The sequence below is a fragment of the Xenopus tropicalis genome, chromosome 1, assembly GCF_000004195.4.
Source record: "Xenopus tropicalis strain Nigerian chromosome 1, UCB_Xtro_10.0, whole genome shotgun sequence".
NCBI classification, from domain to species: Eukaryota; Metazoa; Chordata; class Amphibia; order Anura; family Pipidae; genus Xenopus; species Xenopus tropicalis.
The window spans coordinates 196,553,817-196,577,721 of NC_030677.2; the positions used below are offsets into that span (position 1 = coordinate 196,553,817).

General features: G+C 41.0%; 1 protein-coding gene across 4 annotated transcripts in view; it reads left to right on the top strand.

Moving 5' to 3' along the window:
* dab2 (Dab, mitogen-responsive phosphoprotein, homolog 2) overlaps positions 1-23,905 on the top strand; it is a 70,363-nt gene that overhangs the window by 27,783 nt on the left and 18,675 nt on the right. For all 4 annotated transcript variants that reach the window (XM_002938892.5, XM_012967814.3, XM_004910443.4 and 1 more), the window contains exons 2-7: positions 5,014-5,211; positions 9,380-9,519; positions 10,236-10,334; positions 18,830-18,961; positions 19,523-19,606; positions 22,692-22,718. In XM_002938892.5, coding sequence (XP_002938938.2) covers positions 5,118-5,211; positions 9,380-9,519; positions 10,236-10,334; positions 18,830-18,961; positions 19,523-19,606; positions 22,692-22,718 — 576 coding nt within the window. In that variant the 5' untranslated portion in view covers positions 5,014-5,117. The remainder of the gene's footprint in view (positions 1-5,013; positions 5,212-9,379; positions 9,520-10,235; positions 10,335-18,829; positions 18,962-19,522; positions 19,607-22,691; positions 22,719-23,905) is intronic.

Below are 23,905 nucleotides of genomic sequence, written 5' to 3' on the forward strand. Positions count from 1 at the left end.
CTGGGGGATGATAGAACTGTGTGTTCATAACAGAAATGCTTTCTTGTCCTCTGTTTCTAAAATAAGTGTAGGGAAATCACTGACTATCCTTAACACATTCTAGACAGATGGCACGTGAAGTCATTTTGCCGGACTATAGTACCCTACATTGCATGACGTGCAGATCATTTAATCAGTACTAAAAACAAGCTGTTTGAACATAGTTTTATCCTGTTATATTGAGGCAATTGATCTCGTTGTAGCACAGACCAGAGAATAAAGCTGGCCATACACTATAAGATTTGTTTGTCCAGGCAGATCTTTCCATTAATATGCCCACCTAGGTTGGGGAGAGTAATTGCACAATTTTATTATATTTAATATTTGTATTTTTTTTTTTTTTTTTGTCTATGTAAAGTTGGGAGGAACACGGGTAAAAAAAATTTCATTAGAGTAATGATGCTTCATTGTTATTTGTATATGACAATAAACTTGAAACTCAAGGCTGATGCCACACGTGGCGTTTTTACGCTGCGTATTTTCTTATTCTCGGTGGCTGAATAACGCCCGATATCATCATCCATAGAAATAACTTGAAAAGACTCGAAGCAAACCACACAATGCGGAAATACGCTAGAAAACGCCTTACCACGGATTCTTCAAGCGTTTGCCGAAATACGCCAGTATTTGCACAGCAAGCTATTCCTATGTATACACAAAGGCAGCTGCCAGACCTAGCGGAAATACGCAGCGTTTTTTACTATTTCGCACTATTAGCACCATGAAAACGGGATTTGCTATGTCACCAGTACTAGGCTGAAAAACGCCATAGTCAGGGACTGTGTGGCTTGTGCGGCGTTTTGAGGCTGAGAAAATATGCAGTGTAAAAACGCCACGTGTGGCATCAGACTAATGTGATTGTTTGGCCCTTGGGTCAAATGCCAATCTGACAGGGTAATCAAACCTGCCCAGTCGATATCTGGCCAATTTTAGGACCTATATTGGTTGGGTAGGCCTGTCGGGGTTCCCGTACGTGAATTGGTGTTGAGGACCCAAATATGTTTAAATCTGCCTGGGTATGGCAACCTTAGTCCTGGAAGCGTAAATTCTACCGCTCCGATTAATTCCCTGATAGCTGGTACTGTTGGATTTATGATCTATGGAAGCCAAGCTGTTAAACTACATTGGTAATTGTAATGCTGCACATCCAGGAATATCATGATATCATGTGACATAATATGACACAACACAGTTTTATGGCATGTTATTTTTATTGATTTTCCCTAGAGGTAACACTTTGCACAAAGGAACCCAATTCTGCGGCGCTGTATGAATAGGGAGAAGCTTTTGTGTGTATTGCAATTTAATAGAATGTAGGGAGGTGGCTCTGTCCCCAGAACTGTATGTATGAAGCATAAAAACCTAGAGCTGGGCGGTATGACCAAAAATTTATATCACGGTATTTTTCAAAATTATATCGGTATCACGGTATTTGACGGTATATAAATAAAAAATAAATAATAAATATTGGCCATTCTGTCTTGTAAGACCAATATTTGGGTTTTCCTTAAACTTAGCACAAACCTGTATCTCTGCAGATACAGGTATAGGATCTATTATCTGAAATGCTTAGGACAAGATTTTTTTGGATAAGGAATCTCGCTAGGCCATGGCAATACAAGGCAACACAATAATGAGTATAAACATGGACTCCAAACATACCAGTTATGTTTAACACAGTTGGCCTGTGCCTCTGTCTCCCAGAACTCTGACAGAATGAGTAGAATCTCTAGACTCTGAGTCTCTCCTTTATTTCTCATCGTTACATTTGCCTGTGCAAGATGAGATAGAACCATTGATAGGATTAAGTTACTGTCAGGCCTGTAGAGTACAAGGGCTGGTGTGCAGTGGTGTGAGAATAAATAGGTAGTTGACCTTTAAGTTAACTATAGAATGTCCTATTCTCAGCTGCTTTTCAATTGGCCTCGTTTTTATTGTTTTTGAATGATTTGTTTTCCACTTCTGACACTTCCCAGGTTTCCACTAGGGGTCCCTGACCCTGGCAGCCAATAACTATTGCTCTGTGAGGCAACAACTGTATTGTTACCGTTACACTGTATTACTTATCATTCTATTTGGGGCCTCTCTTTTTGTCTTCCAGTCTCTCATTCAAACCACTGTCTGGTTGCTAGTATACATTGAACCACAGCAACCAGATAACTGGTGAGCTACTTAGTAAAAACCTAAACAACTCATAAGCCTTAACAAAATAAAGCCAAATTGCATATTGTTTTAGAATATCACCGTATGCATACACTTTGGGTGTGTTGGGTGCTTTGTTACTGGAAGAGCTATTTATTAAACAATAACTGACCCAAAAAGACTCGTATCAGTGACTTTAAATGACTGCCCACTTGGCTATCAGTGAAGGCTACAATGCACCCAAGGAGATTTTTACTGGGCAGTGAGGAAGGTCTCAGTATATGCCATTGCCAATGTTTGTGTGTCTCCACTATGCTAGGGTTTAGGGTTGTCTCTACAATTTATCTAGTACAGGTATGGGATCCCTTATCTGGAAACCCGTTATCTAGAAAGCTCCAAATTACGGAAAGCCTGTCTCCCATAGACTCCATCAAATAATTCAGAATTTTAAAACTGATTTCCTTTTTCTCTGTAATAATAAAACAGTACCTGTACTTGATCCCAACTAAGATATAATTACCCCTTATTGGGGGCAGAACAGCCCTATTGGGTTTATTTCATGGTTAAATGATTCCCTTTTCTCTGTAATAATAAAACAGTACCTGTACTTGATCCCAACTAAGATATAATTACCCCTTATTGGGGGCAGAACAGCCCTATTGGGTTTATTTCATGGTTAAATGATTCCCTTTTCTCTGTAATAATAAAACAGTACCTGTACTTGATCCCAACTAAGATATAATTACCCCTTATTGGGGGCAGAACAGTCCTATTGGGTTTATTTAATGGTTAAATGATTCCCTTTTCTCTGTAATAATAAAACAGTACCTGTACTTGATCCCAACTAAGATATAATTACCCCTTATTGGGGGCAGAACAGCCCTATTGGGTTTATTTCATGGTTAAATGATTCCCTTTTCTCTGTAATAATAAAACAGTACCTGTACTTGATCCCAACTAAGATATAATTACCCCTTATTGGGGGCAGAACAGCCCTATTGGGTTTATTTAATGGTTAAATGATTCCCTTTTCTCTGTAATAATAAAACAGTACCTGTACTTGATCCCAACTAAGATATACATAATCATTATTGGATACAAAAAAATCCTGTTTTGTTGATTTTTTAGTAGACTTAAGGTATGGAGATCCAAATTATGGAAAGACCCCTTATCCAGAATACCCTTGGTCCCAAGCATTCTGGATAATGGGTCCTATACCTGTAAGCAGATTCTATGGAAATTTGATGCATGTACCACACGTGTATTGTACTCTGGGAATTGTTTGTACACAATCTGCCCAACGTGAACACATAACATATAGATGAGCCAGTTTGTTGTGCCTGGCAGTGTTCCCTGTTAGCGGTTCTTTAGCCGTTCCCCAACTTGTGATACGTGGCAGTGAGCTCCTACATGACACTATCGATTGCCTAACTAATTTTCTAGGGAATCTGGAGCCACAACAACAATGAACGCGTATGCGTGTGCTTCTGAATGTTGCAAAATGCTTCTTGCATCATATTGGCAGCCGAGCTATACTTTCAGCCGGCGGTTCCTGTAAGCTCAATTACAGGGTAGGGAACATGTGGGGTTTTTTCCAGGCACAATGGATAATAATTACTGGAATTTATTAAAACTATTTTTTATTACGTGGCAAGAAAAGAAGCAACACAGAATGCTGCATGTTTCTGCCCCAAAATAATAAATGCTTAAAAGACATTTGGAGCGTCTTTGACTCTTAGCGCTGACACCGAGGTCTTTTAATTTGCTGTTAGTGATGTAGCAAATTGACCATAAATGTCATTTCCCAGCATAGAGCTACATAAAAATCACTTCACAAGCGCGTTTCAGGCACAATCCATATTTACTAGAATGCAGTAAGTGTTTTGCTCTGATTTATCAGTTCGGTAGGACCTGCTTGGAATATTAAAAAATGTGTCTAAAAGTCAGTGGTGGATCCGTGGCCTCTTGGGCCTGGAGCGAAGAAATAATGATGGGCCTATAAGGTGTCTTCTAAACAAAATGTTAGGTGCCGTTATTAATGTTAATAATACATTTTTACAGTATATGGAAAAGACATAATTGTCCTCTCCACTCATGCATTTGTATCTGATGTATAAAGAGAAAATGGCCGTTCATTTAGGTGCTGTAAAGCTGTCAGTGTAACAGTGATACAAAATCCGAATGACAGGGAAAAGATAGCAAAGGTAGCTGGGACTTCGGCCTTAGGGAGAATAGATTGCCGGGCTACCAAGGTGAATGCGAGGGGAGGGCTTTGAAGGACAGGAAAAGAATGATGAACTGAATTCAGAATTGGATAGGAAGCTAGCAGAGAGCCTGGGAGCAGAGAGAGGGGACTCGCAAGGATTCTAGCAGGACTATTTTGGTTAGACTGAATAATAGATAGTGTTAGGACATGAGAGGTAGAGCATATTGCAGGAGATAAACGGCACCTAAAGTAAGCAACAACTGAATTGTTCAGCTTTTGTACATCAGTCATAGAGTTTATGGAAATTGTTCCCTGTCACAGGAAATATATTGCCCTACGATCCTGTCCTTGTAAGTCCTTGGGGGGGGAGACTGGCCTCTAGTGAAAGCTGGCTAACCTATATTACTGCTGCCAACTGGGTCTCATGTTACCTGTTGAATGGTCTTGTTGGCCACTGGGTTCCAAAATTAATGTCTGAAGTGACACCCGTGTTACCATGTGTATGTGAGATGAATAAGTCTATATATATTTCATAACGACTAAGGGAAAACAAATGTCACTGAGTAAGAGATGAGATCACTCTTTGGTTACATGGTTCTGAGTATCATTTCCTTCTTGTTTTCTAGGTGTGAACATGACATTTTGCTGAGCAGTATTTGGTGTTCCCCTGCCATCTGTAAAGCTTGACTCTTATTTAATGATCGTGACATTGTGAGGCAGGCCTCCAGTCATGTCTACTGATGTAGAAACCAGCACCAGCACTGCCACCGAAGTACCACCACCACCAGCAGCAAAGCCACCGTCCAAGAAGGAAAAGAAAAAAGGTACCAGAAATGAAGAACATGCATTTATAAAGTTCAGACATATTCCATAATGCTGTATAATAATAGGGTTATATAGATTACATACAAATATTGACCAATACAAGAGATAAAAGAGCTCACTGTCTTGTGATATGAAACAGAAGGCATGGAATTGGCACCATCAGGAGTCAGCAAAGTAATACATTGGGCATTCAGCATTGCACTTAGCAGGTGGCTGTGACATATAGTCTATAACACTCAGATGTAAAAAGTGTTGGGGAGCCACACATGCATGAAAAAGGGGGTGCCAAATAAGAGCGGTGATTGGCTATTTGGTAGCCCCATGTGGCCTGCAGGAGGCTCTGCTTGGAGTAAAACTGTGTCTCTGGGCTTCCAAAACTTGTCTCCAAGCCAGAAATGTAAAAATGGCACCTACTTTGAGGCCACTGGAAGCAACATCAAATGGGGTGGTGAGCAACATGGTTGGGGATCACTGGTCTAAGGAGTCTATACTCTATAATGAAGAAATGCTAGGCTAGATGGGCATAAGCATCTCTAATAAAATGAGATTTAAGAGACTGTTTAAAGGCAGAGGGGTTGGAAGAAATTTAGATGGAATGTTGGAGAGAATTTCAGAGAAGTGGAGTATAGGTATTCTTGAAGTGAGGAGTAGGTCTATAGAAGAGTGTAGTAAGTGGTTTGGTGAGTTGTTGGAGATAATTTCAGAGATTTAGGTTGGAAAAGAGTTGTTTGTAATATACTATAGACTGGCAGAGTAGCATGGCAGAGGAAGAGCAGTTGCTGAGACGTTTGAGCCTGGCAGTGTATATTATGGACTAGAGTGATGGCAGTCTCTGGAGGAGAAGTCCAGTTCATAGACACTTAAGGGTATATTTATCATACTGTGTAAAAACTGTACAACATTACTGGCGATGTTGCTCATAGCAGCCAATCAGATGCTTTGTTTTTGCTGATGAAATCTAATTGTTGATTGGTTGCCCTGGGCAACATCACCGGTAATGCTTCACTCCACATTTTACACAGCATGATAAATATACCCCTTAGGGGCTTGCTTATTTTAATGTGGAACCCAACATCTCTGGTGATGTTGCCAATAGCAACCAATCAGCAATTAGATTTTAACGGTCACTTAGGGCTCTGGCACATGGGGAGACTAGTCGCCCGCGACAAATCTCCCTTGTTGCGGGTGATTAATCTCCTTGAAATGCCATCCCATCAGCGAGTATGTAAATCGCCGGTGGGATGGCATACGCGGCGAAGTTTCCTCTCAAGGCATTTTCGGGGAAATTGTGGCACTGCGTATGCCATCCCACCGGCGATTTACATTCTCTCCAGTTGGATGGCATTTTAGGGAGATTAGATGGCGACTAGTCTCCCGGTGTCCCAGAGCCCTTACAAGTTAGAAAACAAAAGCAAAGATTTGATTGGTTGCTATGGGCATGAGATGTTATTATACATGCTATAATAGATAAGATATGCCCCTTAAAGTCGAACCAGAGTTTTGATGGCATCTTGGAAGACAGATGATCGCATTTTGGAAATATTTTGTAGTAAATTATTTAAGCCTTTGATTGACATAGAAAATTGATTCCCATCATATCTTTATATTGCAGATGGGATTGGGTTGGGAAAGGACATGAAAAAACCAACCTTTTTTCTTCTTGTATCTCCGGGAATGTTTCACTAACTAATTAAACATGATGAATGGTGCCCAGCCTTTCTTTATAACTGGGATCCCCTACCCCCCCGTATTTCATATATTCTGAGTGGAGATAATGACTTTCTATAAAGCCATTTCCATGATAGGTGTTCTTTAAATGAAGCCATGAAATATTTCCAGCCAGCAACCTTTCTCTTTATGTTATTTATTGGCGCTTGTGTATTAAATCGTCGCGGCGTCAAAACAATCCGGAGATTTGAATATCCAGCCTCTGTGCGTTCTTCCTCGGTCGTCTGCCGTGAAAATGAGTTATTGAAATATGTGCACAATAGAAAAGCTGTAAATTCAGCAAAGTGTAATCATCTCACATTTCATGCTTGATAAGGACTTATGTGCCTGAAACACGGATTCCCGGGATTATCATTGGCTGATACAGTGCACGTATCTCTATGACTTGTCATGTTATTTCTATTCCCTACTCTGGTTCTTGCATACTCCTGAGTTTGTCATTCTCTGATGAGCTCTGAGCACGGGGGCTAATTTGTATTTGGGGTACGTCCCGATGTTGTCTGGAAAGCGTGCGCTGTAATCAGATTTCCTTTGTCAGAAAAGGAATCACAATAACTTGGTTTTGTCTCTTTGTCATAACAAAGGCAAACATTGTTCTAATCCCGGCTGCGTGCGTTTAGAGAGAGAAAGATGTTTTGGCATTCCAAACAGCTGCTGCTAAGATTGTTTTCATTCTTAAAGGCATATAATCTGTACCCAGTACTGCACTCTTTAAATGAGAAGGAAAGGTAATGCTGCACTGAGTCCTCTATCAAGAGAAACACAAGATTTATTGTCTCCTTTTTTGTAAACATGTTGTTCAGGTGTCTGACTTCCTCTCTCAGAAACATCCTTAATTCTCTGGGCCAGAGTCTGTGTAGTTCTCTCCTCTCTCCGCTCTCCTGCTCCCCCTTCCTTTAAGAATGCTAAGAACCCCCTCCCCCCCTAAGGAATGTGTGATCTGAGCTACAAACCCTAAAGCTGCAGCAGGAAGCTACTTAAAATAGCAGCTGCTGAAAAACCCAGTATCCTAGTTTTATAAATCTTAAGGGCTTGATTTGCTAGTAAATTAGAGAACAATCGTAGTGTACTAGAACAGAGAGTCACACCTCCTTTATAGCTGTAACCATAGTCCATTTACTCATAAAATAAAATAGAAAAACAAACCTTGCCCATAGCCTTCTATGAGATTCCACATCCCAGACCTGTTGTTGGTTTAGCTGGCTAATGAATCCTGAATGCTTGGGCAGTGCTAAATATAGATATTGATATTAATCGAAAGGATAAACCAGTTAGGGGGATTCCTACAAATTCCCAGCCAAATGAATTTTGAGTTAATTTGAAAAATGGACCCCTTAATAATAGTTACATATGGACACAATGACCATGACAATATACTGTATATCAGGGGTCCCTAACCTTTCTTACTCGTGAGCCACAGTCAAATGTAAAAAGACTTGGAGAGCAACACAAGCACCATAAAAGTTCATGGAGGTGCCAAATAAGGGCTGTGATTGGCTATTAGGGGCCTCTATGCACCCTATCAGCTCACAGGGGGCTTTATTTGGTAGGAAATCTTGTTTTTATTCAACCAAAACTTTGGTTTGGGGGCACTGAGAGCAACATCCAAGGGGTTGGTGAGTAACATGTTGCCCCGAGCCACTGGTTGGGGAACACTGCTGTATATCATCCAAATCACTGAGCTCTCATTGGTTTGTTTTAATGTTAAGTAATTCATATTTGTGATTTGGGTGATTTCTTAAAATTACTGTCTGATTTACAGTCTTATTTATAACATATGAAGAACCAAATAATACAAGTCTTTTCATTTCTCGGGACCAGAACTAGGGGGAGGCAGAAGAGGCACATGTTCTGGATCTGTGCGGCATCTGTTCTGGATCAGACGCGAGTCAGAGGGGTTAGACTAGGGATGGCCAGACTTTCTTCGGTCGCGATCAACCGGACCTATGCGGAATGCGAAAGTGCGGCGAGAATGCGTACGTACATGACTCAGCGTACATACGCATTCACGGAGCACTTCCACATCCCCGGCTTGACCGCGGTCCACCAGAAATCCACGGGTGATCGACTGGTGGACCACGATCGACGTATTGGCCACCCTTGGGTTAGACCAAGTCAAACCAAAGAGATGAGTGGCTGGTGGGGGGCAGGTATAGGTGTCAGACAGGGGCTTGCCCTAAGTGTCCTCAACCTTATGCCCAGCGATGCTGTTTGTGCTCCTTCTTTGTCTATGGACGATCTTGAGCTTTATTCAGCTTATGCAGGCAATATGGCATCTTTTACCCTTTAGTCCTATTTCACATAAAATAATTGCTCCCTTACACGTATGACTTTGGATTCATGAGAAATAAAAAACAGGGCAAAGGAGATATGATATCTTTTTACCTTTTCAAGCTTGTTCTGTTCAGAACTTTGATTTATTCTGCATTTTTTTTCCAGGACCAGAAAAAACAGATGAATTCCTTTTGGCCAGATTCAAGGGAGATGGGGTGAGATACAAAGCCAAACTAATTGGCATTGATGATGTCCCCGAAGCCAGAGGAGACAAAATGAGCCAAGACTCCATGATGAAGCTTAAGGTAAACTCTCTAGTAAATAACGGACCTCTGGTACCGCTCACTGTGCATGTTCTGTTCATTGCCGAGTAAAATTCTCTTTTGTAATTAACTTTCATCAAGACTTTTCTAGTCAGTGTGCAGTCTCTTTGATTAAATGTCTTCTACAAAGTGTCTAGCCCTTCAGGTGGAGCACTTTTCCCTGTATCTCTCAGAGAAATGAACATACTTTGGAAATAATTTAGTATACAGCTCCGGCCCCAATTGCACATTTACCAGCTGGAACTCTGTGAGTAGGTGATAATGACAAGAGAAATACGTGTTCCCGCAGATCCACCGCTAAAAACTTTAACTACAGTTTCACTTAAGCCTCTTTATGAATCTACAGAAAACGAAAAGTGGCAATACGTCGTACAAGTCCGTATGTGCCTAACTGCAAGTTTGACTCCTGCTCCGTTGTGCCGAAAACTTTTCGCTATATAAATCCCAATGTTTACACGTTTTCTCTGCCAAAATGAAATAGTCGCAGTTAAAAGTTTTTGTATTTTATTTTTAAACACCGTCAGATGTTCCGAAACTGCAGATTATGCAGAAATATTCATTCCATATATAAGTAAAAAAAATATCTTTCTTGGGCAGATCTGTTACTTAAAACGCACAAAACGACATTCTTTCCACAGCTTGTGATACTGCGTGTTTCTTTCCAAATGCGATTTGCATTTCATCTTTTTTTTTTTTAGGGGATGGCTGTGGCGGCTCGTTCTCAGGGACAACATAAACAGAGAATTTGGGTCAACATTTCACTTTCTGGAATAAAAATCATAGATGAGAAAACCGGAGTAAGTATTCCGATGTAATGTAATGCATAATATATCAGTTTTATGCAGAGCCTGAATAGCCTAAAAAGAAAATGTTTTATGCTTTTTCTGTCCTTAGGTAAAATAGCATCCTTAATAGTCCTAATAAGATGCTTTAGTGATCTGCCATATTAATTGCATATGGATGCGGTGGGTGTTCGGCAGTGCTGGCTTCAGCACATTTATTTTTGGGCACAGAGGAAGCAGATGAATTTTCTTAGAGAACTGTAACTCCGCTTGAAGATAAAGAAACCATTAATTATTCATTTGGCTTTATCTTCCATTTATTTAGCATGTAAGGCATAATTGTATATATAATGTATGGATATATTATCTTGCTTGCACAGAAAAATTATTTTCTGCATTTATACCAAGGGTAAATGGAAGGTGCAGATCTCTTGGGCGCCAGTAACATGGCCATGATAGCGGCTCAAATAGATTATACAGTTTTGGGTCATGTTTGTAGGGTTTCAGATATATGTTGGCTTTTTGCAGTCATTTCACTTGTTTGACTCAAGCTTATCTGAGCTTATCTGATCTGCATGTTTGGGCAGATCTTTGATTTGGCCACTGCCTCGGACAAAGACTTAAGGTGCCCATACACGGGCTAATTCTAGCTGCCGATATCGGTCCCTCAGACGGGCAGCTAATTGGCCCGTGTTTGGGCACTGCCTGAAATCGGGCTGATCTTGATCAGGCAGGTTAAAAAATCTAGTCGGATTGGGGACCGCATCGGCTTGTTGATGCGGTCCCCGGACCGACTTTGCCTTTTCCCGCCGTAATAATTTGATCGAATTAGCCTGGATTCTCCCGATATCGCCCACCCATAGTAGCACTTTGGCGGAATCGTACCGATATAATCTGAAACATAGTTTTGTACGATATCGCGTGTGGGCTCTAAATTATCGTCTCAATCATTTTCGTACCATGGCTATTGGTTGTTTAGTCAATTGGACTGGTTAGAAAATTTTGGTCAAATAATGATAAAATCGGCGCATGTTTTGTGTATCTGACAATATCCTCGGGGGACCTACAATGGAAATCACTTTGGTACGATTGGTGTCTGCCAACTGTTTCATGTTCACAACATCCTCCCATTTGTCATATTAGGGCTTTATCCTATAATTTCAGTCTGAATGTTAGTTTTAGATCGTTGCATTTAAACGTATGATTGATATTTGAACATATGTAAGAATTGGACTAAAATCTTAATGTGTACGGCCACCTTTAGCCATATTCTCTGCTGGAATTCTTTCAGCCAGCCACAATTTGGCCACTAGACTAACAGGTCAACTTGGAACTGCGGCAGTCCATGGGGATTTGCCAAAAATTGTGGGCTTGGCTTATTAAAAAGGCGCCATGACATCAGTACACGTGCATAGCAGCCCTTATGACATCACTGATAGCTGTGTATGCGCACAGGAACTTCCATAGTGCTGTTCCAAAGACAGGGCAATGGCATATATTGATGGGAGGCCAGGGGAGGAGGTCTAAAACTGGGTAACTAGTTGACAGCTATGCCCAGTGCCACATGTCACCAAGACAGGGAGGTTCTGAGGTTTCTCGGCCAGCAGAGAAATAAACCAGTGGAAAGTATGCCCCATGTTCCATCAGCCTTAGGAAAAAAGTGATTGCAATTATCTTGCTTTATTAGTTTTCACAGTCACATGTTGCAGAGATTTGTGTAAATTGCTGTAAAGCAATTGCACTTTTTCAAAATCAACAAATCTCAACAGGTTTTAGGTGTCAACTCACAAAAAAACCCTCTATTTCAAATATTAATAAATCAACTCCTAAGAGGAAGAATGATCCGTTTTCCCACTGCATTTTTATTCTTAAGAACTAGTTTATGTAAGCAGAAACCTGGGCACAGTCACACACAGGCGAAAAACACATTGTTCCATTCATTTTCAGTGAGGCTGTAAATCTATAATGTTTTTATAAACTGAGAAAAAAGTTGCTTGAGACACAAGGGTGGATTTCTCGTCCAGGCACCCAGAGGCTGCATCCTCCACCGCCCACCCCTGCCCCCTTAGGATTGTGTGCAATCCCTTCATCTTACACTGGGAGCACACTCGGATCTCCTGTGTGCATAGAACACAGTGCTACAGATGTGACCAAACTTCAGGTGTGGCTGGGCAACATGCCGCCCCTTCATCTGTGCTGCCCTAGGCATGGGCTTTTGTGGCCTTGCCACAGATCTGGGCCTGTTGAGACTATGCTCATTGACTTCTACAGAAATTTGGCAGCTTTAAGGTTTTCTCTTTGATAAATATCGACTATTCTAGGGTTCAAAAAAATCATCTGCATTCCTGAATTGAGAAAAAGACTCAAGCTTGTTGAATTTGGTTAAATCTACTCAACAAATTTGACATTTGAACGCAAGATCTGAAAGTGTATACTGTATGCTAAATTGATAAAATACATTTTATTACAAAAAAAGAAAAATGTCCCATGCTGCCAACTGATGGCTTATTGCTATGGCACTTTGGCCTTGGCTCCATCTGTAGTTGAACTTATTTTGAGAAACACTTTTTCAGTATGTGTATTCTAATGGGGTACCTTGATTTGGCCAGCCCCCCCTGCAAAAAGATCTTTGGTAAGGCCAATCCCCCACCTCTTCCAGCCACCCGCTTGCTGGATAGCCAGGATTGGACAGGGCCCTTGTGGGCCACTCCGGGCCAGAACTGATCCCTGCTGGGCACTCTGGGGCCACAGGTCCCCCGCTCCTGGCGCGCCAAAGTATGCGGCAAGGGCCCCGGGGGGACTATGGTGGGGGGGGTGCGGGGCCCCTGCGGTGGCAGCCCTGGTGGGCCCTGCACCCCCCAGTCTGACCCTGTTGATAGCTGCCCACTGCAAATAAGCAAGCAGATAGCAACGTTTAATTTTCATTGGGGATTGGGAAGGGTAAAATACTATACAGCAGTCTGGGGCCCCTCTGGCCCCTTTCCCACAACCATGGGGTCTGCTGTATGGTATTTACACCACTGGTGTATTCCTACCTGGGGCTTGCAAGTTTCCCTAGATGTAATAAATGAATTGTAGATGTTTCTATGGGTGTAATTTTGTTAAATAATTGTTGTTCCCAAGGCACAATCCAGATTCTTTCTAAGTAGGGTCAATGCAGTACATGGAGTTTGTGCCACTGAAAAATTCCATTACATAAAAAAAAAGGGAGAGTGAATGTTTCAGTTCACAAAACAGCTGGATACAAATAACGTAGCACTTGGCAAGCGTCTTCTCTGGCCGCCTGGAACGTGGCGTTCCAGTAAAGGAAACATAGCTCCGTGTTGTGACTGGACACTTTTGCCGTGAAAAGTTTACAAATTTTTTATGATTCACATCTGTTTAAATATTGTGTTAAGCAACGGAGTGAATTCGTGGGAGGTTCTCATTTGCAGGAGTGCAAAACAGTCTGTTTCTTCAGCTTTGTCTTGAGGGTAACAAGAAAACCGATTCATTGCCCTTATATCGCTACAGTGCGCAAGTTCTTCTGAATAGGAAATGTGAAATTGTTGTATCCACGTCTGTGCAATGTGTGTTGTTCTAATTTATATCGTTTAAGTTGATTGTACTTGAATACTACGGGTGTCTTTCAGCCCACCTGTACCCTTTTCAGGTCAGTACCCTGAGTACTTTCAACATGCTCTTCTAAACTTTTTTGGACTTTTGGAAAGACCGTAATGGTTTGGGCCTAGGCCCAAGCCATTGTGGTCTTTCCAAAAATCCAAACCTGGTGTTAGATTTCACAGATTTAGGGCACAGGCAGAGTTTTGGGCACAGGTTCTGCCCAATGGAGACATTCAGTTCTGTAGGGTCAGAACATACAGCTCACTGCCACCTTAGTGGCTCCAACCAGGTCCTCCTAAGACTTGAGAACCCTTCAGTTGCCATCCCCTTAGACCAGTGCACCACAGACTGGTCAGTTTTTCCGAGCTCATCATAATACAAAATCAGTTGAGTGGGGGACCTGAGCTTGTTTCCCTGCTACTAGATGCGCCCAGCCCCATTGCTCTTTTTACTCCCACCTAAGTGGTGACATCCCCTGACGCTTAGTATGGAGCTTTAAGTACTTTGGTCCTTTTCGCTATCAGTAGAAAGCTCCCTGGGCTTCACATAGCTGTTGTCATGGGGCTGGGATCACAGATAATTGGGACCTGAGGTGGCCCAGTTCAGCACAGCCCACGGGCCGGTGGTTGTGGACCCCTGCCTTACACAATCCAGGATTAAATTAATTAAACTGTCTATCTCTTAAATTACTGGACATTTTGTGTTTCATCAGATTTGGTTCTGCCTGTGGGTGGCCAAATCAGGCCCAGTCTGTATAGGAATGATCAATCGGACCTACAGTGACCTGTAAACAAGGGCTGCATCAACGCCCCAGTGCGCTCCTTGTCTGACAGGATTATCGAACCTGGCCGATTGATAGCTGCCTGATTTGCAGACAGATATTGGTCTGACCGGACCATTGGTGGGTCCAAATACACTGGACAATGAGTTGCCAACTGAAGAGACCAAGTCGTCAGGTTCTGTAAAAATATTTACAGACAATCAGCACTCGATAGATCCCCTTTAATGCTGAAAATATAATTTTTTTATTGATCACTTTTTGTTCAGCAGCTCTCCAGTTTGGAGTTTCAGCAGCTCTTTGGTTGATGGGGTCCAAATACCTTAGCAACCAGGGAGTAATTTAAATGAGAGACTGATATATGGATAGGAGAAAACTGTAGCCTCACAGAGGCTGCTGGGGTCAGTGACCCCCATTTTAAAGCTGGAAAGAGTCAGAAGAAGAAGGCAAATAATTCAAAAACGATCAGAATTGGCCATTCTATAACATACTGAAAGTTAGCTTATCTGTTTCTATTACTCAAGAGGAGTCCAAATCTTTATGAGCTGCTTTTTTTGCAGTTGAAGCTGACCCTGGATTACCATTCTCACATCAAATAAATATACTTTTATGATGCTAAACTGAAATCCAAACAGTCGGACACACTGAGTCTGCCGAGACCTCCTGCGCCTGTGAGGAATTCCACATATGTTACTCTCACTGCGGCACGGCCTATGGAGCTGGGGATGAAAGCGCCCTCCTTCCATTGCAAGTGATTTGCCTGTGCCCTGTGTCGGACTCTGGCGATGAAAAGATCTGTAGAAAGGTTATTGTACTGACCCTCCCTGGGGCCTGGAAGGAATTTTCCTTTTTGTTTTTTCTCAGCGGAGGCAACTTAGAAAGTGTTTTTAATTAGAATTTTGTTTTGCTTTCTTATGGATAGGGGATTTGGGAATGTGTTGGGCTTGATGGACTGGCAACTTTATTTTGTCATTATAAGAAGAGATCTCTTTGCCCCCAGAAGCCCAAAAGACAAAGTAAAACCCAAGGCGGTGGAAGATGGAGCATTTCTGTAGGTGTATTTGTGTTATTTATTCTCCAAGGCTGCCGTTATGGAACGGATTTCAAAACAGAGGAAACAATTGAATTCTGTTTCTGTTCATTTTTTGTGTCTATCTTTGAAGCATCCAAATTTCATTCAATATCATGGACCTATGTCCTATGTCCTGTCCTTTGTAAGTAAGGGATAATAACAATGAAAATAAAGTAGAATCGGTTTTAACATTGATATAAAAAATTACAGTCAAATGGTATCATTTTGGGGATTTTTAATTTGGATGGCTAAGACATAGCTGGAAAATTTTTATTATTTTATCCTCTCAACATTGTAGAATTTAGGTGACTTTTTCAGAGTAATACTTTCATATTTTATATTTTCAGCTGCAGGCTGTAAAGAGCCAGAATAGTATGGCTGCTAATTGTATGTATGTATGTATGTATTTATTTATAAAGCGCTACTTATGTACGCAGCGCTGTACAGTAGAATACATTAATACAAACAGGGGGTTATTAAGATAATAATAGATAAATACAAAGTATAACAATAAATACAAATAAATACAAGATACAGTTGCAATAAGTTAAGAGTCAAAGACACAAGAGGATGGAGGTCCCTGCCCCATAGAGCTTACAATCTAGATGACTTACAATCTAATCTTGGTATGAATTTAGTGGGTACACCCTCATTGCACCCCCACCTAATGGTTTACAATTATTAAGCTATCAGCACAACTTTCTTTTTTTCTAAAACATAGAAAATAAATAATGACAAAGAATAGACAATAGGTAAATATGAATTTCTCCTTTAGGGTGAAGACACACAGAGCTACTAGTAGCAGCTACTTGTCGTGGCTACTAAAACAGACAATGCTGATCATTTACTGATAACTGTCTCTACGTGTGTTTTAGCAGAGGCAATTCTCAGTATTGTCTATGGCAGGGGATTTTCTGGCGTTTAGTAGCTGTGACAAGTAGCTGCACCGTGTGTGTCTTCACCCTTAAGAGACTTGTAGATGCAAAAGCACCAATTTCATTATGCGGGGAAAGTTTTACCAACAGGGCAGCACCATCAGAAATAGATGGCTTGTGTCCTCTGAAATACAATGAAAGGACAATGAATACAAAAGCTTCTTTGAACAGCAATATCAGACAGGTCAGCAAGGATCAGAAGGCCCTTACACCGGCAGTCATCATTTTTCAGTGACACACACAGGAATTGCAGTGTTTTGAGTATCTCCAAACAATCCAGGTATTTATTGTGCCATTTAAATGTCAGCATTTAAGAAAATGATAAAATATAAAGATAGCAATGGGAATTAGATCCCACAAATTAAACATTTTTACTTGTGCTTAAAAACAATTCATCTTAAAAATATATGCCCTTTGGTGGAGGGTGATTTTTGTGTTTAGGGAGGCTAATTAAAGACATGGTCTACACAAATTCCTTCATAGTATCCCAGTTCATGTATTATACCCCAAAACACACATCAAAATAAATTCCATGTTAATAGCCTAGAACACATGGCAGGATAGCAACAATGTTAACTCTATATAAAATAACCCAGAACATATAGCACAAAACTTCCATGTTTGATACTCCAGAACACATGGAAGGATAAATACAGTTGCAATTCTATATAAAATACCCAGGAACAGATGGCAGGATATATACAGAACCAATTCCATGTATATGGGTGAAGACACACTGAGCTACTTAGTAGCAGCTATCATGGCTACTAAATGCCAAAAAAACCCTGCCATAGACAATACTGAGAATTGTCTGCTAAAACACATGTAGAGACAGTTATCAGTAAATGATCACCATTGTCTATTTTAGTAGACGTGACAAGTAGCTGCTACTAGTAGCTCTGTGTGTCTTCACCCTTATACATCTAGGAACACATGGCAGGATAAATACCGTTCCAATTCTATATAAAATACCCAGAACACATGGCAGGATAGCAACAATATCAACTCTATATAAAATAACCCAGAATATATAACACAATACTTCCATGTTTAATACCCCAGAACACATGGGAGGATAAATACAGTTCCAATTCTATATAAAATATCCAGGAACACATGTCAGGATAAATACCGTTCCAATTCTATATAAAATACCCCAGAACACATGTCAGGATAAATACCGTTCCAATTCTATATAAAATACCCAGGAATACATTGCAGGATAAATACCGTTCCAATTCTATATAAAATACCCAGGAATACATTGCAGGATATATACCGTTCCAATTCTATATAAAATACCCAGGAACACATGGCAGGATATATACAGAGCCAGTTCCATGTATAATACATCTAGGAACACATGGCAGGTTAAATAAAGTGTGAGTTCCAGGGATAATATTGTGTTGGTTTCCCCAAGCCTTTATTAAAACCCACCTATGTGACTATATTGGCATTCTAATTGAAATTCTCTCATTCTTTATGACTTGTATATTCTGTATTTCTATATTCTATAAAGCACAGCAAGACTGAAAGCTGTTGGATTTCCATTGTTTACATTGGTTGGTATTGCCAAACAAGGCCTTAAGGCATGGATGTCCTACCTAAAGGAAGAATGTGATCTTCCAGTGGGTCTTGAGCTGGTAACCAGTGAATCTGAAGAGCTATGTAAATGTCCACACTGCTCCATTACAGTACCCAGAGTTGTGTAGGGGGGTTGGCAGGCACCAATTCGTACCCCTTCAGATACGCTTCTGACACTGAGCCTGCATGGCTGATGCCAATTTAGGCCTGGCTTCTTTTATTCTTCTATAGGTTTATGGTTCCATGGTAGACTTTACATCAATGATTTCTCAGTGTTTTGTCTGCAGACGTCTAGACAGAAAAACTGGGTGAATGGTGCAACCTAAAATGTGTAGGCCCCGGTGGTTCTAGATACCGTATGCCATTGCTCTTGTACTACGGCACAAAGCATTTACAAATACGTGTTGTTGTTTTTTTAAGTTATAAAATGCTGATTATTTTTTGTTGGAAACAATTACACACGCACTGTTAAGCCTGATTATATTTTAAAAAAATGAATTGTGTTTGCAGTTTTATTAAATGAAATGTCTTGTCCTAGGTAATAGAGCATGAACATCCTGTTAATAAAATTTCATTCATTGCTCGAGACGTGACGGATAACCGCGCATTCGGATACGTTTGTGGAGCGGAAGGGCAGCACCAGTTTTTCGCAATAAAAACGGCCCAGCAGGTATGTCATGGGAGCCCTCGGCTGACTCAAGTTCTGTAAAGCTTTATTGACAGTATTTGAATACTTCATTGATTGGCCTACCCTTATCCCAGAATCATTATTACCAATCAATGCTCCCTGTCTTTAAAAATCTAAAATGTGGTAGAAATTCACTGAGCAGGTAGGTTCTAGGTGGCTGCAGGTTACTATTACAAAAGTCATGCCACAAGGGGGCACTGCAGTACCTACCTGCTCCAGTTATTAAAGAAAAGGGTCTACTCTAGGCTGAGTTTCATGGGGGTTTTTGCCTTACAAGGGAGGTGGTGGGACATTAAACGAGCTTGGGGGTTGTCACCGCTGACAATTAAGAAGCCTCATTTGATAGCTCACCTTATGATGGTCGGATAACTTGAGCTTGAGAATAAGGTGGCTACCTTTTCTGGAAAAAAATACCGGCCTTGCTAAATTTTTTATAATTTTTTTCAATTAGTAACATTGCCATCAAGCCTCATTTTCACCATCCAACCCTACTTGAGAATGAACTAAGCAGACCAATAAATAATGGTGTCTCCTTTCCCACAGGCTGAACCTTTGGTTGTCGATCTAAAAGATCTTTTCCAAGTTATCTATAACATAAAGAAAAGAGAGGATGAAGACAAGAAGAGGGTGAGTTTGGATTCACCTTTCTGCCTCAATCTAATTTATTGGCGCTTACCTGTAGCTAGCAGGTCTATACAAAGAAGCTTCCAGCCCAAGCAACCTGCAGAACAGGAATGTGTTTCCAGGCAGGAATGCTTGTGTTGGATTTGCCCAGCCAACCTTTGGTTTCTAAAATGAAAGCCTAGTTTAAATGGGAAATTGCCTGGATCCTGTCTTCATGGGTTACTCTTACACTTACAAATGACAGTACTGTGGAACTATGGCATGGAACAGTGTGTAGAATATATTCTTCTGCACACTATTAAATAACCCAATTGAAGCTGAGAGGAACACTGTCATCAGAAATAATGTCCCATAGAGAACTATGGGAAATGTCCTAGCTAATGTACATGAATCACAGCGTTTTCCCCATATCCTCTACAAAAAGGGCATATTAAATAATCAATGGTACGGCATTTAATATTGTGCTAAGAGAGATGATTATAATAACATTAGGGCTCATTCATTAATTACCAGCAAAGCTCAAAAAGGGGGTGCAATCCACCACGGCTTTTGCCCATTGTGCCCTGTCCTGCACAATGGAAAATTAGCACAGGTCAAAACCATCTTGTGAATACAGTGCTGCCTGCATTGTTAGTGCTGTATTCATAACACAAGTGTTTTTTTAAGGTGTGTTAAGGGGTGCAGTTTTGCTGCTTGTGCACTTGCATCCAGGGTGACAGCAAATTACACCGGTTAAGGGGGTAGAAATAGGAGCATGGCTTTGCATCCATTTAGCACTTGCATTCCTAAATAGAGATGTAGCGAACTGTTTGCCGGCGAACAAATTCACACGAACATCGGGTGTTCGGAAGTTCGCAAACTTTTCGCGTATGTTCGCAATTTGGGTTCGCATGGCGTTTTTCCGCTGCGTTTTTTCTCGGCCTAAAAACGCAGCACAAGACACAAATGGCGTTTTTCAGCAAATCCCGTTTCCATGGTGCTAATAGTGTGAAATAGCAAAAAACGCTGCGTATTTCCGCTAGGTCTGCCAGCTGCCTTTGCGGTTTTACACAACGCTGTGTCAACAAAGTATTTTTCAGAGACATTTTTGCCCTTGATCCCCCTCCTGCATGCCACTGTCCAGGTCGTGGCACCCTTTAAACAACGGCAAAATCAGTTTTCTGGGCAGAAATGGCTTTTCTAGGTTTTAAAGTTCCCCTTCCCATTGAAGTCTATGGGGTTCGCAAAGTTCGCGAATATTCACACTTTTTGGCGTAAGTTCGCAAACGCGTTCGCAAACTTTTTTTTTGAGGTTCGCTACATCCCTATTCCTAAATAAACCCCTTATTACTTTACTATTTTAGGGGGGGGGGGCACTTGAATTAGTGTTTCTTTGCATGCAAGCCTTTTCCTTTCTCCCAATACCATTACCCCCTGTTCACTATGAGTTCAACGTAGAGTTGCCACTTGTCTAGTTTTGAACCAGGCAGTCCATGCTTTGCATGCCAGATAGACCCGGAATTAAACCAATACCTATCTGCCACGTCAAAGCCCTACCACTGGCATCACCAGACCACCGCCCCCAGCCCTCAATATCCAGACCCAAAGAGGAAAAAAGGCCTCAAGTTCTTCTTGTCTATTGTTTAAAAATGATTTTATTTTTTATTTCTTGAGCTAAACAGGGGAAACAGGAAAACTGATACCTGTACACATTTGGTCCTGATAAGCCCCCCTGCATAATTGGCTGGTTTAGCTAAAAAATAAAAATACAAAAAAAAAATTGGTTTTCTTTGATTAGTTTGAAACAAGGCCGTTTCATTGAACGTGGGGGTGTATTGCCCCTTTATTATAATACACACTGAATTGTTTTATCGCAAGACAGGTTTTTAATAATTGTAATAATTCAGCACAATAGAAAATGTTTATTTTCCCCCAGCAGCAATTATAGAATTGTGCAGGATTATGAAGGAAATGGTGGCTTAGCATAAGTGACACAGCAAACTTGCAAATCCTTCTGTGCTGCAACGGGAACAGCAAGAGCACTAAGTGTTCCCAGTTGTCTAGATCTTTACCCATATGTCTGACATTTTTATATTAGATATAGAGAAGAGTAGTGAGTCTGAATACAATATAATATTCCTTATTCTAAAAATTCCTGGCTGGGTATCCATAGCAGTGCGTTTAAAGCAAATTCTCTGATTGCCCCCTAGTGGACACATTAATACTTGCCATGTGGAATTTGAACTATGGGCGTAATGTAATAAATGGTCCTTGTCTGTAACTTGGCTGGTAACCCATAGCAACCATTTAGCAGGTAGTACTTACTGGCCAGCTGTTTGAAAACAAACATGCTAGATGTAAATGTAAGATTCTCTATTATATTTACTGTCTCAAAGTAAATCTTTTTATTGTTTAACATGTGCCATTGAGCACCAGTGGAAACCAATTCTATTTAAGCATTTATTAAACAGTACTTGTATGTAGTTATGTATGTATAACTTTATTTATAAAGCGCCACAAGGGTACGCAGCGCTGTACAATCTTACAGAATACAAAATTACACACAGGGAGGACAAGTGATATAATAAATAAATACATATATATATATATCTATAAGTGCCATGTGGTATGAGACACAGTAGGAAGGAGGTCCCTGCCCCATAGAGCTTACATTCTGAGTACTTGATTTTGTATATGCATATTTGGATCTGTTTGCAGCTCGTTGGCTACTACAAAGTGTACACCAGGTCTAGTAACCAATAGCAATCAATTTTGGGTTGCCTCCTTACTCTGGGCAAGGGGCTGATGGTGACGTAACAGGGGGAGGGCAGTCACTTCTCATGGGGATGTTGTGGGTCAGTGACATCATGGGGAAGGTTATATAGTGTCCATCTGTGATTGGCTAATCACTGCGTCAAATCTCAGAGAGTTTTGATGGGGCTGTCAATCAACCTCAGGTCCACTATTACACAGGTTTTATATATTTTAATATATGTTCAGTGCTAAAGTATTTATAAACATATTTTCCATTAAGGTGCTTGATGGAATATGTCATTCACCTCCATTCATTTTATCAGCAATATTAATTTTTATTTTCCTTTTTATGTAGAGCGATGAAAGCAGTCAGCCTTTAGAGGTAAGATTATTATTATCCTTTATTCATACAGTGCCGCCCACAGTGCTTTGTGGGAGGAGTTAATTACACACACAAATAAACATTAGGGTCACAGGAGCCAATAAATCAGTTTGTTTTAGACTGTGTGATTGCTATAGAACTATCTGATCAACAATATTTGTATTTATCAAACTAATAAATCGAATAAATCTCAATCGTCACAGACTTGTTAACCTAGTGCTGGGCGGTATGACCAAAAATTTATATCACAGTATTTTTTTTATTATATCGGTATCACGGTATTTGACGGTATTTTTTTTTCCCCATGCATGATTAGGTGACCACCCCAAACACCCCCAACCCCAAACACCCCCCCATCCGCACCCCCCACCCCAAACACCCCCCCATCCCCTTCACATAAATATAACTTACTGGCCAGGCAGCTGCAGGCACCCCCGACAGCTCACAGAGCCTCCTGGCAATTTTTCTTACTATTTCCGGGTTGCGTGCGTGACGTCAGCGCGCACGTAACGTCAGCGCGCACAACCCGGAAATAGTAAGAAAAATTGCCAGGAGGCGCCCACACCGGTATGCCGGTAAGTTTAAAATTTTTATCATTTTTTTTTTTAAAAAACGGTGTTCAGTATATACCGGTATAGACTGTCTCCTGGGGGAATATTACGGTGAGCGCAGCTTCTATGGGCTTGTTAATGTGACGCCATTGTGTCTGCGCAGAATGTGTGACATCACGGAATGATCTCAGCAGGGAGTACTACTACTTGTGAAAATTTAAAAGCTATAGGGATACTAGGGGTGGCCGAGATTTTCAGGAGATTGCCGGTTAATCAGGGACACTTGACAGCTTCATGAGAGTAATTCAGATTAACCATCTAGGAATGCCTTTCCATGCTTCAATATGACCAATATTGATTAAAGTTTCAAAAAAATAATGTTTTCTCCACTGGAGAACATAGCTCACACTCCAGACGGGGTAAACAGTGGTGTTTTTTGAAGAATATCTCCCAATTTTGCACGGTGCCTTCCACATTGGGAACCCATTCTTGTTATGGGCAGCCATGCTGGGGCACTTGCATGTATCCACAGCATGAGGTGAGTACCCAATATACCTATGCCTGATGCCCAAGTTCCATGTCAGACGCGTGCAAATATTGTGTGAGCCAGGACAGCTGCTCATACACGTGCCCCAG